Raw genomic sequence first — 15,320 nt, forward strand, 5'->3', positions numbered from 1 at the left:
TGCCGGTTTCCAACCAGATGGGGTTTTAATTCTTACTGCGTCCCCTGGCTGAAGATTGTCCTTGCTCTTCGCGTGTTGGTCGTAGTAGAATTTTTGCTTTTCACGAAATTCTAACAACTTCGGTGCGACATTTTCATTGGTTGCTTCTGGTTGTCGCAATGTTTGTTTCATAGGTATTAGTGTTTTTGCGCGTCGACCCATCAAACGTTGCATCGGTGATCCGATGTTATCGCGTGGTGTGTTTCTTAGTTCTAACAGGGCTAAGTAGATGTCGTCCCCTGTTTCGCTACACTTTTTAATTAGATTTTTAACGGTTTGTACAGCCTTTTCAGCAAGGCCGTTTGTTTGTTGGTGCAAAGGCGACGACGTAATATGGGTGATGCCATATTTTTCGATGAATTCTCGGAATTCAGCACTGGTGAACTGTGGACCGTTGTCCGAGATGATTGAGTCCATGATTCCATAACGAGCCACGTTTTGCTTGATGTGTTTTAAGATGGTGCTCGTTCGAGTGTCTCTTTGCAATGGTGCTACTTCAATGAAGTTGGAGAAGAAGTCTACAATGATTAGGTAATTGTTACCCTCTAGTTCGCATAAGTCCATTCCAACTTTGCTCCAGGGTAGCTCAGGTACTGGTTGGATGATCATTGGCTCCTTTTGGCTCATCTTGCGATGCATTAAACACGCACTACACTTGCCAATAAGATCTTCAATTTGTTTGTTCATGCCGGGCCAAAATACTAACTCTCTCGCCCTCTTTTTACAGTTTACTACCCCTAAATGCGACTTATGTATCGCTTTCAACGTTTCTGTTCTCATTTCTTTCGGGATACACACGCGTTCCCCTCGGTACAGAACTCCATTGTAAATTGATATTTCATCGCGGTAATCCCAAAATGGAACGGCTTCAACTGGAACTTCGCACTTCGTTTCTGGCCATCCTCGAATGATAACCTTTGCCAGTACTTGGAATTGTTCATCCGCTTGCGTTGCGCGTGCAATTTTGTCATGGTTTGAACACGACAGCGTGTCGAGCTTCAAAACCATCAACTCTTCATCGATAGTTTTCTCATAATGATTTTCTAACGGTAATCTGCTGAGGCAGTCTGCTAGACCCATGTCCTTGCCGCTTTTGTGCACGAGGTTGAAGTCATACGGTTGAAGCTTCAAAATCATTCGTTGAATCCTTAGCGGAGCTTTATGTATTTCTTTCTTTAGAATCGACTCCAACGGTTTGTGATCAGATTCCACTAGGAAAGTATCTCGGCCATATAGCAGTTTGTGGAATTTTTCACAGCCATATACAACGGCTAGCATTTCTTTTTCGATCTGAGCGTACCGTTGCTCTGTCGGTGTGAGCGCACGTGACGCATATGCCACAACACGGTCCTGTTGGATTATCGCGGCTCCCAGGCCTCTCATTGATGCGTCTACTGTGAGTGTGACAGGTTTTTTCAAGTCGTAGTACTGAAGTACTTTTGTTGAAACAAGAGCTTCTTTTATTTTATTGAACGCGCGCTTCGCTTCGTCACCCCAGCTCCACGTTTCTAGCCTTTTCATATCGCGCAGTGGTGCATTCAACTCACTGAGATTTGGGATGAACTTAGACACATACGATAGCATGCCTAACACGGTTTCCAGCTCACTGAAGCTTTCTGGCTCTCTCATGTCTGCTATCGCCTTCACTCTTTGATCTGTCGGTTTAATTCCGTCTCCAGTCAGTTTGTGACCTACATAGTCCACCTCCGGCTTGGCAAACATACACTTTTTCTTATTCATCTTCAGATTAATTGAACGTGCCTTTTGAAGCACCGTTTCCAAGCGCCTGTTATGTTCTTCCAGTGTTCTACCATGAATCAAAATGTCGTCAACAATTATTTCTACCCCGTCAATGTTACCAAAGTTCTGTTCCATGGACCGTTGGAACACTTCACTCGAACACTTCACGCCCATCGGCATCCGCAGGTATCGGTACCTGCCGAACGGAGTATTAAACGCTGTGAGCTTCGAGCTCTCTTCAGTTAATTTTATTTGGTAATAACCCATATTCGCGTCTAGCGTTGTAAAGTATTTACTCCCATTCAATCTTGTGGCAACATCATCAAAACTGTTCATTGGGTAATGTTCTCTTCGGATTGCGCGGTTTAAATCTGTGGGGTCAATGCATATTCGCACTCTTCCGTTTTTCTTCCTTACGCACACCAAACTACTGACCCATTGCGTAGGTTCTGTTACTTTAGCAATAATGTTGCATTTCTCTAAGTGTTTTAGTTCAGCTTGCAATTGTTCACGAATCGCGACTGGAACCGGTCTTGGTGCATGAACTACTGGTTCTATTGACTTATCGATTTTAATCTCGTACTCGCCCGGTATACACCCAATCTCTTCCCCAAGGACGTCACTATATTTCTCAATGATAGATTCTGTTTCAAGTCTTGCGGTGTGTATTCTCATGATCAGCCCAAAATCAACTGAATCATCCCTTCCAAGCAAGTTTATGCCTCTTGGAGTGTTCATAATCTGGAAATTAACCGAACGCTTGATATTTTTATGCTCGCACAGCAATGTAATCATTCCTAGCGCCTTCACTGCTGGCCCATTGACACCGCTAATAATAACATCACTCCTTGTGATTGGTGCAACCTTTTCAAATAGCTTCGCTGTTCTATATGACATGACACTGCACATTGCGCCACTGTCGATTTCAAATTTTATCGTTTTACACCCTATTTTCAAGTTAGCGGACCATTCATGATTATCTTCACTCGATGTTGCGATAAATACGTCGTTCACATCCGCATGTTCAAACTGGTTAAACATTTCCTCGACCTGGTCTTCCTGGGCTTCGGTGTAGTTGACACGTCGTTGACCTCCACGGCCCCGATATCCACGGTGGATTCCCCGAGCACTTCCGTGATGACGCAGTCTACGTCCATAGCCACGTGCCCCTCTGTGTGATATCCCCTTTTGTTGATGCGATGTCCCACCGACTGCAGGACATAATTTGGATGCCTTGAAATGGCCAAACTCACCGCAATTGTCACACTGTTTTTGATAGGCGGGACATTTCCTTACTTCATGTTTTCTGCAACACTTGGCACAGTATTTTTGTTGCTTATGAGGGTTTTGATGCGTTCTAGCGATGTTTACGTGAGGGCTTTCGCCCAGTGATTTGATGTGAGACGCGGTCAATTCTATTTGCCTACAAACCTGCACGACACGTTCGATGGTTAGTTGTGTAACCGGTATCTCCATTAGCTTTTCACTACACTTTGTGTCATTCACGCCATTAATGATCATGTCACATATTAACCCTTCTTTTTGTTCCCCATATTGACAGTGTTCGGCCTTTCTTTTTAATTCCGAAATGTAATCCATTATTGACAGGTTACCACGCTTTGTGTTGAGGAACTCTTGTCTTTTAATGTTACGGTAATTATGCACTCCGAAATGTCTGTCAAATTTTGTGAAAACTGTTTCTAGATGGTATTTATCCTCGGCTGGCACTGCCGCGATTCCAGCATCCTGATTGGCAACAACTTCCGGCGCCCACGCGAACGAATCGTAAATTTTTACGCACTCTCTCCCCATGTTGGCAAGTAGGACACCAACCTTTCTTTTTCCAGGCTTGTCGTCCAGACCTAGCGCGTCCAAATGAATTATGAAGTCCCGTTTGTAGTCTTCCCAACTTGATGCACTTTCTGACGGGTTAAATTCCGGTAATGGCCTGATTCCCTTCGAAGCCATTTCGCTGTTGTATAAAATGAACCTTTAACAACAGATTTGCAACGTACGATTGTCATGCAATCGCCTGATTGCGCCGATTTTTAATAGATTTCTGACACCATGTAATAACTCTGAACTCGTCGGTGGGTAACTCACAACTGGCTTTATTCATAGATTCACATATATATATAAATCTCAATACAAGTAACTCATGACTGCATGCTTTAACAAGACAATACGAGTTGTGTCCCTTACATTACAATACATGACAATAGACACCAGGGAATCTGTATTTAAGTGACCTTAATATTATGCGTAAACCTAAGTGTGCATTTGTAGGCGGTGTCGAAATGGGTCTATAGCTCTGCCTGAACTGTCGTCCAATTGGTTTACAAGTCCGGCTGAAGTGACAGGCCATCAAAAACTGTACAGTGTGACTGATTCGGAGACGGCCCTCAACACTCGCCCAGTCGTGTCGAGAGGATCGGTGTCTTTGCAGGTTAGTACGCCGTTATTTTCAATTAAATCTATTGTAAAATGATTTCTTTGATATCCTGGCACACTTTTGTCACCAAAATTAGGAAATTTGTGTGTTTTACATTGACTGCAGCTCTGAAACCAAACTTTGTGGCGATAACTTTGCCGGTGTGCCCGACAATGTGATGCCGGCGTGGTGAATTAACCATTTGCAGCAAATAAAGCGAGAAAGACTATTGAAAGCTTACTCTAATTGTATCTAACTTACATTAGTTGGCACCGTAATGGGCAAATGCGCACAAAAAACCTTTTTTGTTTTCTCAGATTACACGGAATTGAGCACCCGGGCCAGACTGACACTTTCCGGAGCCTGCCCTAGACGGAACTCGAGCCGAGGAATCATAGGTCCAGGTGTGACAAAAGACTTAAAGCTCATGTCTGACGATGACTTTTTTTAGTCAGGAAGCCAAGTGTGTTGTTTTTCCATGCAAGCGAGCCCTTTTGTTGGGTCAAATGACATCAGCATTGCTGCTTCTACATGGATTTTACCTAAAATGTGCAAAAAAAATATAAAAAGTTTGTTCGAATCCAGTTCAAAACCTGCTTTGATGCACAAATATTGCCATTGATGATTTTTTTCACTTATTAAGCCATATGTAAGATAAGCTTTGCCTATTAGAATCGAAAGACATGCCTTGTATGGAGTCTAAGTGCTGCATGTATGATGTAACCGAGTTTGGCTTTTCTACCTTAATTCTTGACGCGAAACGCTGTTACGCATGGCGCTTTCAACGGCAACTTTTATGAATTAATCTGTGTGTCATTGTACCGGAACTTTGTGATCTTTCTCAAAACAGATTATACCTGTGGGAAAAGTGCCTTTAATTTAAATTTGAAGGGGTTGGGTTCTCTTAAAGGTCACATAACCCCAAACCGGAACTCCTGTTTTTAGGGTTACATGCAGTCAGTTTGATACTTAGCACACATTGTTGAGTGCATGCTGCCTAGGATTTGTAAAACACATTGCAAATGGTTGGTTTTGGTATCAACTTGAAGGTATATTTGTAAGCAATAAGAAAATAAGCCATTTTTGTGCTCTACTTTTTGTGTTGATGGTTCCCGGCTTCGAAAGTAGGTCATACTATTTGAGCCCAAAATGGTTGTCTGCACAGCTGTCAAAACCGGTTTGCCTATTCTAAGGTAAATATTTTGAGTTTGCGCGTATAGAATTTAATGACATGCATTATTTTCAAAAGTATATGCATTAATCTTTCCAATGATGTATGATGATATAGTGGGTATGCGCTTGATCATGGTAAAAATTGATATCGAACTTCAACTATTTTATATGTAATATAGAAGGAAATTAATTGCGCATGCGTAACCACAAAGCTGCATTGACTCAATTTCGAAATTATCAAGGTAGAACTATTCTGTCCTGGACTTTTTTATTTATTTTTGTTCGGAAACAATTTTATTTCTTTATTCACAAGATCAGACCATTTTTAGAGTGCTGTTTTTCTGAAATTGCTATCTGTCATCAAATGTCACATGTTTTCGCGACTGTTCAATGTTTGTTTAATTTCATGAATGAATAGCTAGTCAGCTATAAGTTGTTTCATAAAATTCTTTCTAATAAATTTTGGTGAAACTGAGAACACTCCGTGTATTATATTAGCAATGTCTGTCAAAATCAAGGGATAAAACATACTGGCACTCGTACAGACAGGTAAAAAAAAATGTTTCACTTAAATCATGTTTACAATGCTGAGGAATCATGTTCCAGTACACCCAATGCAACAGGCCATTTGGCAGCTATTTCTTAGGTAATTACTTATTGTTCTTTTAGTATACAACATAAATTAATGAACTGAGAGCTGTGTACAGATGCTTTGTGTTTCTTTTCAGGTGAGCCATTTGTCTGTATTGGGTGGCCGAAACCGCGCTGATGTGTGCCGGCGCATTCTGAAGCATTGCATGTCAAATGAGGTGGCCAACCAGTACAGCTGGCATGGGAGGAAGAAAAAGGCAGTATTTGGAAAACTTCCATTGGCTGATGCTGTGCAGAGTAAGTTGTCATAGTATGTGTAAAAAGATAAGGTCACAGTTAGAACTAATTCATAGTGCCAGTTACGCGGTCTTGGTAGTTTTCAGACTATACCTAAGGGGTCAATATAAAAAACCGGGACTGTATACAACCCCACGTTCTAGGCACCTTTAATTAATATGAGGGGGGTGTAGGGGAGGTAATGCAATCAAATGTCGCAATAAGGTCTTATATCGAAAACCACTATCACGTCTGAAATTGAAATTTCATGTACCTAGCAATTAATGTCGCTATATATTTCCTTGTATGAGACGTAAAATAAATGACATATTTTTATATAATACTATATAAGGTACCCCTATACACCTTAATTCGTGTTAATATCGGGTAAAAAAGGGTATGGAGATACATGTATTTAAAGTGGGAACCCCATGACCTATTTCTTAATCAGAGACCCCGTAACTGGCCATATGTGTGAATATATATACATACAGAATTACATCCGGCTGTTTTCCTTTTTCAAAAGTAGTCTTCATATTGTAATTTAAAAAGGGTTAAGAAATAATATTGGTTTATAAACTGCCCAGTATCGTTAATTCTTGCAACACTGTTTGAACATATAATGGATATAGAATAATATGAGCCTACATGTCATTACCATTTTCAGAAGCTGTCATGCGGTCCTTGAAATGCACAGCTGCAGAAGTTGAACATGAGTGCAGGGAATGGTTTAGAACAGCCTCTGACCGTGACGGTGGAAGAAAAAAGAGGACAGCCAAAATAAGTGATGAACCGTCCCAATGAATTTTAACTCGTGTGTGTTTTAACTTTTAATTTAGTCTCCTGCTGCAATTTGTTATGATGTAAAGGTCTCTTTGAACTTGAAATTAATGATTTTACACAACTTTTCTTTTAATATGTATACTGATGGAAGCAGTGTATATTTTTTTTGTTTTTTTTTTGCCTTTATTACCTAAATAGCTGTAACTCTGTGTGTTACTTAGGTAAACGTAACTTTTCAATATATTCTTGTTCTAATTGTTTTCATTTGTCATTTTTGAAGAAAACAAGTTTCATGTAGTTTGTATTAATATTGAAGACAATTTTCTTGTAATATTTTTTATTCAAAACTTTATAGAAATGCCCATAATTTATGTCTAAGTTCAGGGGACATACAAGGTGTTTATTTCTGAAAATACACAATTATAAAAATCAATTCCCTCAATTCATTTTGAATTTGATAAGTGACAGAACTCAATTATTTTTATTTTCAAGTGATCATTTCCTGGTGAAAACAACAAATAATTTTAATATATGTTAGTTTAAGGTATTTATAACCATATGTAAATAAGTCCCAGTAAACTACTCAATTATATATCATTCAGCAATCTATTGCTCTGTCCTACTGCAATGTATTCATTAACAAATACTGGCTGCTTTATACTGCATATCATTATTAGTTCTCTTTAAAGGAATGGTCTGACTTAATGGCTTTTTTTCAGTATTTTGGGGATGTGATCCCATTCCATGAAATTGGGAAATGTTGTGTCAATATATATATTTACCTGCAGTTCAGAAAAAGTACAACTGATTAACTACAAGTCTTATTCCACATTTCACAGCTAGTATTTACCATTTAAGACTATTCAACAATGAGGAATTGCTTGACTTGATTTAGGGGGAAAAATGTGTTCTGCCATTGACAACATGGCCCATTACCTTAAAGTGAGATTTCTAGTCACTTGTACATTTACATTTTGTGCCATTACTATGTTGTGTTTTTTTTTGCTGGATAGCAATTTCCTGAATTTACTTGTTACAATTTTTGTGTATCCTATGACTGCTATGTTGTATTTTGCTGACTAGTCTTGTTACTATTTTTTGTGTATCATATGACTACATTGTTGTATTTTGCTGACTAGTCTTACTTGTTACTATTTATTGTGTATTGTATGACTACTATGTTGTATTTTGCTGACTAGTCTTATTTGTTACTATGTTTTGTGTATCGTATGACTACTATGTTGTACTTTGCTGACTAGTCTTACTTGTTACTATTTTTTGTGTAAGGTATGACTACTTTGTTGTATTTTGCTGACTAGTCTTATTTGTTCTTATTTTGTGTGTATCTTATGACTACTATGTTGTATTTTGCTAACTAGTCTTAATTGTTACTATTTTATGGGTATCATACGCTATCCATTTTAAAGAAAGGGTTATTTTATTAATTGCCAGGGTATATAGACCAGTTTTGATAATATGGGTGATATGAACCATTTATACATGCATGTTTGGTAATTTTCCATGTATACAATATGCGTGTTGGATACGTTGGTTTTCTTCATAATTCTCTTATTTTATTTTCATTTGCTGAATATTCTATTACCAAAATACAAAACTCAAGTCATTTGGTCATTTAACATTTTGTTTCAATGTGTTACTTTTTCAGTTTCTGTACCTGTAGAATTATAGAGTCTGTTTAAATAATTTCTTTTACATTTGTTGTTAGTCAATGTATATATTAATTAATTTACCCCATTAGAATAAAAATGTTGGAATTAGTAATAAATCAGTTTAATATTTTCAGTTTCAAGACAGTAGTATAATTAGCAAATACTGTATTCCAGTTTGGTTGAAAAGAATGTAAAAATAAAATGTTGTCTGAAGAAAATGTTCTTTCATTTATTTAAGAAACTGTTTTAGGCCCTTAACACTACCAACAACAATTAAAACCAATTGAGGCTAGACAGGGACTGTGGAATGGTTAAAAGTATGTCGGCACCATGCTGGCTCAAAAAGGTATCGCCGATATACATACCAATGTCGGGCCAACATCGAGCCGTGTTGCACTCCCGATCTCGGGCCGATATACATACCAATGTCGGGCCAACATCGAGCCGTGTTGCACTCCCGATCTCGGGCCGATGTAATTACCGATGTCGGGCCGATATACATACCGATGTCGGGCCAACATTGCGCCGTGTTGCACTCCCGTTGTCGGGCCGATGTAATTACCGATGTCGGGCCGATATTGAAATAAATATCGGGCCGACATCGGACCGATTTAAAATGTTTGCTGGGTACCTAGTCAGCATTTAATATTTGTGAATGTATGTTCAATCGTTTGGTTGGTTTGATATTTACACTTGATACACTGATCCAAAGAACAATTAGCCTAGTTACAAAGTTATAAATATCAGTCGATAACATTTTAAGACACTCGCAGTTAGGATTTTCAAGTTACGTTTCAAACAGGGTTTGATCTAGTAACATTTACCAAAACAAAAACGAAACAAAAAGTTTTTTTTCTAAACGAATCACAAAATGTACTCAAATGTTTCAATCACTTCTTGTGAGAGACGGGACCTGAATAAAATTCAATTATCACTAGATAGCAATATGCTGCTGATAGTATCAGCCTGATTTACAGATAAGAGGCCTATGGGCCATAAGTCGCACACACCACACCCGAAATAAGTCAACAATTATGTACTTAATGGAACACCTGACTTCAATACACATTGTATTTTTTATCACCGCTGTGATATTATTAGAAGATTTCTGACCGAGGTTCATGACGATTTGCCAAAAGTGACTTGTAGAGTGTTAAAATGATTTTGTTTTGATTTAACCTTGTTACCTATGGTTTGCGCTCACATGATTCAGTTTCAAACTTATCGAAATTTGATTTTGACAACTGTCTTGACCAAGTTGCATGCACAATTATATAATCAATATGGCCAATACAACTAGAACACGATTCAGAAAAGCCATGTAAAGAAATGTGTACCCAGCCCCCCTGGTGACCATGTTTTCAACATTTCATACATGGCTAAGATGTCATAAAACCAAATGTTTTGACTAAGTCTCATGACGATTGGACTTAAATATGGATTTTAGGGTGTACATAAATTTTTGTTATAGCCATATAAGAACAACATGTCCGCCGCCTGGTGGCCATGTTTTTCTACAATTCACAACCATATTTTGACTTGGACAATGTTCCGTCTTCGTTTTATGTTTCATACTGATTCGAACGTAAATTGTACAATTGAGCAGGCTTTTTCTCAACTTAGAACTTGTGACCTAGTTTGTTTTACCTCCCAAGACACAGTTTGATCTCGACCACAATATTCTTGGTACAAATCTTTTTATCAAGTTTCTGACATTCTTACAATAAATAACGCCTCATGAGTGTTTACAAAGTAAATATTTACGACGAACAATTCAAAACGGGCGTTGCTGTAAGTATTTGAACGTATCCAACTTAACCTGTGTTATAACTTAAAATGATGAATTACAGAATGTTGTTTCTTTACCTACTTACGACTTTTGATTGTTGAACTCTGCCCTTCTTCTCAACATATTCTTAGTTAATAGAATATGCGTGTGCTTTTTATCTCACCTGAATGCTCATATGAGCTTTTGTGATCGGTCTTTGTCCGTCGTCCGTTCGTCCGTCCACATTCGTTTGTCAACACTCTAGAGGCCACATTTATTGTCCGATCTTCATAAAACTTGGTCAGAAGATTGGTCTCAATGATGCCTCGATCGTGTTCGAAACTGGGTCATGCTGGGTCAAAAACTAGGTCACTAGGTCAAAAAAAAGAGAAAAACCTTATAAACATATACATCTATGGTATACTCCCGATCAATCAATCACGATAATAATTGGGAGGCGCGTTGTCAGGCAAACCAGTGTTAGTCAGTTAAGAAAGTACATATAAAAGAGAAAGTATTTAAGATATATACAGTAAAGTAAAAATATTCCAGAAGTGCAGGGTTATCTTAAAAGTAAAAACAGGGACTATAACTTAGAATTTAACCTCCCCGAGTCTCGCTTTGAAGGAGTCGAGATCGGGGCTTGATTCGACCAGGTATGGAAGACTGTTTCAATACCTTATAGTGCGGGGAAAGAAGGAGATCATGTGATATTGGGTGCGTGATTTGGGGATTATAAAGTTTAAGTTTCTTGTAGGGGTAAGGTGACAGTGGTCTACGTTGGCTAGCAGCTGTTGAGTTTTGTATAGCATTATGAGGGAGTTTGTCATGCGGCGGTGGGCAAGGGTGTTCCAACGAAGGGTCTGTAACATGTGGGTGACACTACTAGTGTATGCATAATCATTTATGACATACCGGGCTGCTGCTCGTTGGACCCCTTCTAATTTATCAGCCAAGTATTGTTGCCAGGGATGCCACACAACTGAACAATATTCAAGTTGTGGGCGTCCGTAAGTGGTATAAGCAGCTTCTTTAACCTTGATGTTCTGGGTCCTAACGTTTATCTTTATGAATTGGAGGGATTTTTTGGCCTTATGGGATATATTATTAATATGTTTTGACCAGTTTAAATCCTTAGTAAAGATTACCCCAAGGTACTTGGCATTAGCAGTTGATTTTAATTCAGTATTATTGAGTGTAGGGGAATATGATGGAGTTTTTTTTTCTAGTAATTCGTAAAACCTCGCACGTATCAAGATTAAATTCCATTGTCCAATCTCTGTCCAATTGTTCTAGGTGGTAGAGGTTATGTTGAAGTTGTTCTGAATCGGACTGGGAGTTTATTGTCAGGTAGACTACAGTGTCGTCCGCAAGTAACCTAGCCTTACTTTTTATGCTGTCAGGGAGGTCATTTATATGTCAGGAAGAGGCAGGGACCTATGACCAAACCTTGTGGGACTCCAGACATAACTGGGAGTTCATCTGAGTTATGACCATCAACCGCAACTCTCTGTGTACGGTTACTGAGGAAGGACCTAATCCAGGAAGTGACATCTACGTTCACCCCAAGCTTATATAGTTTGTGGAAAAGCTTGTGGTGATCGACCTTGTCGAACGCTTTGGAGAAGTCCATTACAATAACATCAATTTGTTGACCATTTTCCATAGGGTCAGTTAGATATTGGGAGAAACTTATCTGTGTCTCGCAGCTATGTTTTGACCTAAATCCATGTTTGAAATGGGAAAGGAGCTGGTGCTTATCAAGATGTGACATTACGTTTGAGACAATTATGTGTTCCGTCAGTTTAGAGACAATACATGTAAGTGATATGGGTCTGTAGGTTTTGACTTTGATCCATTATTAAACACAGGAGCTATGGTTGCTTTCTTCCAGGCTGATGGGACAATACCTGAGCTAAGGGATAATTTGAATATCTTGCACATAATGGGAGAAATCTCTTTATGAAGTTCTTTAAGGATCCGTGGGGAAATCTGGTCAGGGCCGGATGCTTTACTGGTGCAGAGACCATTCAAGAGTTTATCTACACCTTCTTCTGTGATACTTATTGAAGGCATTTGAAACGTCACCTTGTTTATTAGGGTGATGCAGGCCTGTTTCAGGCTGAGGCCGAGAGAAAACTAATTCAAACTGCCTATTTAGGATGCTGGCCTTGTCAGTAGGTCCTGTGTAGGTGATCCATCTGACTTGAGAGGTGACACTCCTAAGTTTTCGGACTTATTGTCTTTGACAAAGCTATAGAATTTGTGCACCTACCTGGTTGTATGTCACCCTCAAAGATAACCGTTTCTAAATAATGCCAATAGGACTTCGTTAAATGGTTTTGTATGGAGGACTTAAAAGTTTTGAACTCAGGATGTTAACTTTTTGTCGACAGACTTTATTTTTTGGTATAACCTGTCTCAACGTCTTATGAGTCTAATAATTGATGGGGTTATCCATGGGAAGTCTTTCTGGTCTTTGTCATTTTCGTCGGGATATGGGTTTCACATAAATGGTTAAGTTTAACTTTGAAGTCTGTCCAGGCAGTGTCGGGGTTTATATAATTAGTTCCAATAAACTCCATGCGAAATTTGTCAATATCTTGTTTCAGCTGTGACCAATTAGCACGATTGTAAAGTGGGATTGTTCTGTTAGGTTGGAGTTTACGACCCTTGTTGATTTGTATTTCATGAAAAACTATGTCGTGGTCGGAAATGGCAAGACTGGGTAGGGTTTTTACAGTACAGATCGCTGATTGCAGATTGGTTAAAAAAGGTAAATGATGTTCAAGTTTCTAGTGGGCAACACTGTTGAAGTCACATTTATGCCCGATTTTCATGTTACTTTGTCAAAATGTTTGTCCTAATGATATGCTGGTTGAGTTCAAATGTGGTTCAGGTCCGTTCAAAAACATGGCCGCCAGTGGACGGGACAGTTTTCCTTATTTGGCTATAGCAAACCTTGTAAACACTCTAGAGGACACATTTCTTGTACGATCTTCATGAAACATGGTCAGAAGATTTTTCTTAGTGATACCTCGATTGAGTTCGAAACTGGGTCATGCTGTGTCAAACAATATGTCACTGGGTCAAAAAAAAAGAAAAACCTTGTAAACACTGTAGAAGTCACATTTCATGCCCAATCTTTGTGTAATTTTGTCAGAATGTTTGTTTTAATGATATGTTAGTTGAGTTCAAAAGTGGTTCCGGTCCGTTGAAAAACATGGCCGCCAGTGGGCGGGGCAGTTTTTAGTACAGTTTCACTAAATGGCCTTTTTGCCACGTACCACCTTTTTTAGTTTATATCAAGATCCATCTCTTCACTATTCGCTTTGAAATAAACATGATTTAAACTTAAAAATGACTGAGTATGTATCAAAACATAAATTGTTTGACTCTTCAAATGACAAACTAATGTTAAGAATGTTTTCAATAGTATGTATCACTCATATTTTCAAAAATACAGAAAAGCATTAAATAAATTACGATCACATTTATATATATAAAGTAAATAATTCATGTTTACATTAATTTGTATTTATATGTGCTATCTGTTGTATTTGCATTTGCATTTTTTCCAATAAACTTAACTTTAAATCCTACGAAATACTTGAGTATGTAATGTATAATATGAACATAGCTTTAGAATTTATAATTATAACATACTTTCAATTATCCCTAAAAATGTTCGCAGCTTTTCTTGTTGTATATATGTGAACTGTCAACTTTATGGCTTCATAATTCAAATTGTTATAACATTCATGTATATAGATCCGAATTTACCCTCAATCTTGTTTTTGGTTAAAAGACATAATAATGAACAAATGTTTTATAAGAGTCAAATTATAGATTTTTTTTTTATTCAAAGAAGTGCATGGTCAGATGAAATAATGGCAACACTCATATTGAATAATTGATGAAAATAAAAATCGTTAATTATTCGATCACAGGTATATTTGTTAAAAACATGTTTTTTCCATTTCAGTCAAGCTTTAGTAAAAATACAAGTGTCGTGAAAAGTTTCATTTGTATATATATTGTTAATGTTTTCTTTTTTCGTATTTGTCATAATAGGCCGCCAGTATAGTTCACACATAACTTGAACGTCAGCACAAAAGACATTGCCAAGAACACAAGATCCGCCTTAAAAAGCTTGCCTGTTAGCCATTGGTTTTTAATAGCATTGGTATTTGCTTAAATACACACTTCTATATCACGTAATGCTAAATATTCATAATAAGAAGAATATGTGTAACACTGCCATTAATAGCCAAAACTGACAACAGTAGAAATTCCGTTCTTAGCAACAGCAGCTTTTCAAGGCCATTCAACTGTGAAAATTGGGGCAAAATCTACCAAGCAATTATACATATTCAAAACACTCAATTATGGTTCTACATTTACCATGGTGGAAAAAAAGACAAAAGGCACATTCTGCCCAAACTCTTTACAGCCGGAATACTTTTTTTCCCGATTTATCACCGATGTCAAACAACTGTGAACATTTGAGAGCAAAAACCTTGTAGTAAACAAATGCTTGAAAACAAAAAATAATGGGACAGTACTTTCTGTAGTGGCAAAAAATAGGGCCATAAATCTGCGAAAACTAATCATCTGCAAATTAAGGTCAATCAACTATCTTTGCTGCACAATACTAGCATTTTTAGAGGGAACCATTTCCCTGTTTAAGTAACAGCGACCTTGACTGGCTCAAATGCAATCACAAACTAGATCTGCATTTTCAGCGTGCAGAATCATGTGACTTTTTGGGGTTCACAAACGTTAAGATAAGTGGTGCTTTTATCCAAATAACTTTAAAACAATTTTTTTAACAATTCCAACTAGTGTA

The 15,320-nt window shown here is 38.0% G+C and overlaps 1 protein-coding gene and 1 long non-coding RNA gene across 2 annotated transcripts in view; one reads left to right on the top strand and one right to left on the bottom strand.

The window, feature by feature from the left end:
* The window catches only part of LOC127862634 (uncharacterized protein K02A2.6-like), a 5,250-nt gene extending 1,268 nt beyond the window's left edge, over positions 1-3,982 (bottom strand). Inside the window, exons 1-2 of the mRNA XM_052401839.1 lie at positions 2,931-3,982; positions 1-2,501 (exon numbers count right to left, since the gene is read on the bottom strand). The exon at positions 1-2,501 is cut by the window's left edge and continues 1,268 nt beyond it. Coding sequence (XP_052257799.1) covers positions 1-2,501; positions 2,931-3,747 — 3,318 coding nt within the window. The 5' untranslated portion in view covers positions 3,748-3,982. The remainder of the gene's footprint in view (positions 2,502-2,930) is intronic.
* Positions 3,983-5,549: 1,567 nt separating this feature from the next.
* LOC127862689 (uncharacterized) lies at positions 5,550-8,921 on the top strand. The gene is made up of 3 exons (XR_008040735.1): positions 5,550-5,625; positions 6,112-6,271; positions 6,918-8,921. It is a non-coding gene; the product is annotated as an uncharacterized LOC127862689 (long non-coding RNA).
* Positions 8,922-15,320: the final 6,399 nt, after the last annotated feature.

Source organism: Dreissena polymorpha, chromosome 16 (genome assembly GCF_020536995.1).
Source record: "Dreissena polymorpha isolate Duluth1 chromosome 16, UMN_Dpol_1.0, whole genome shotgun sequence".
NCBI lineage: Eukaryota > Metazoa > Mollusca > Bivalvia > Myida > Dreissenidae > Dreissena > Dreissena polymorpha.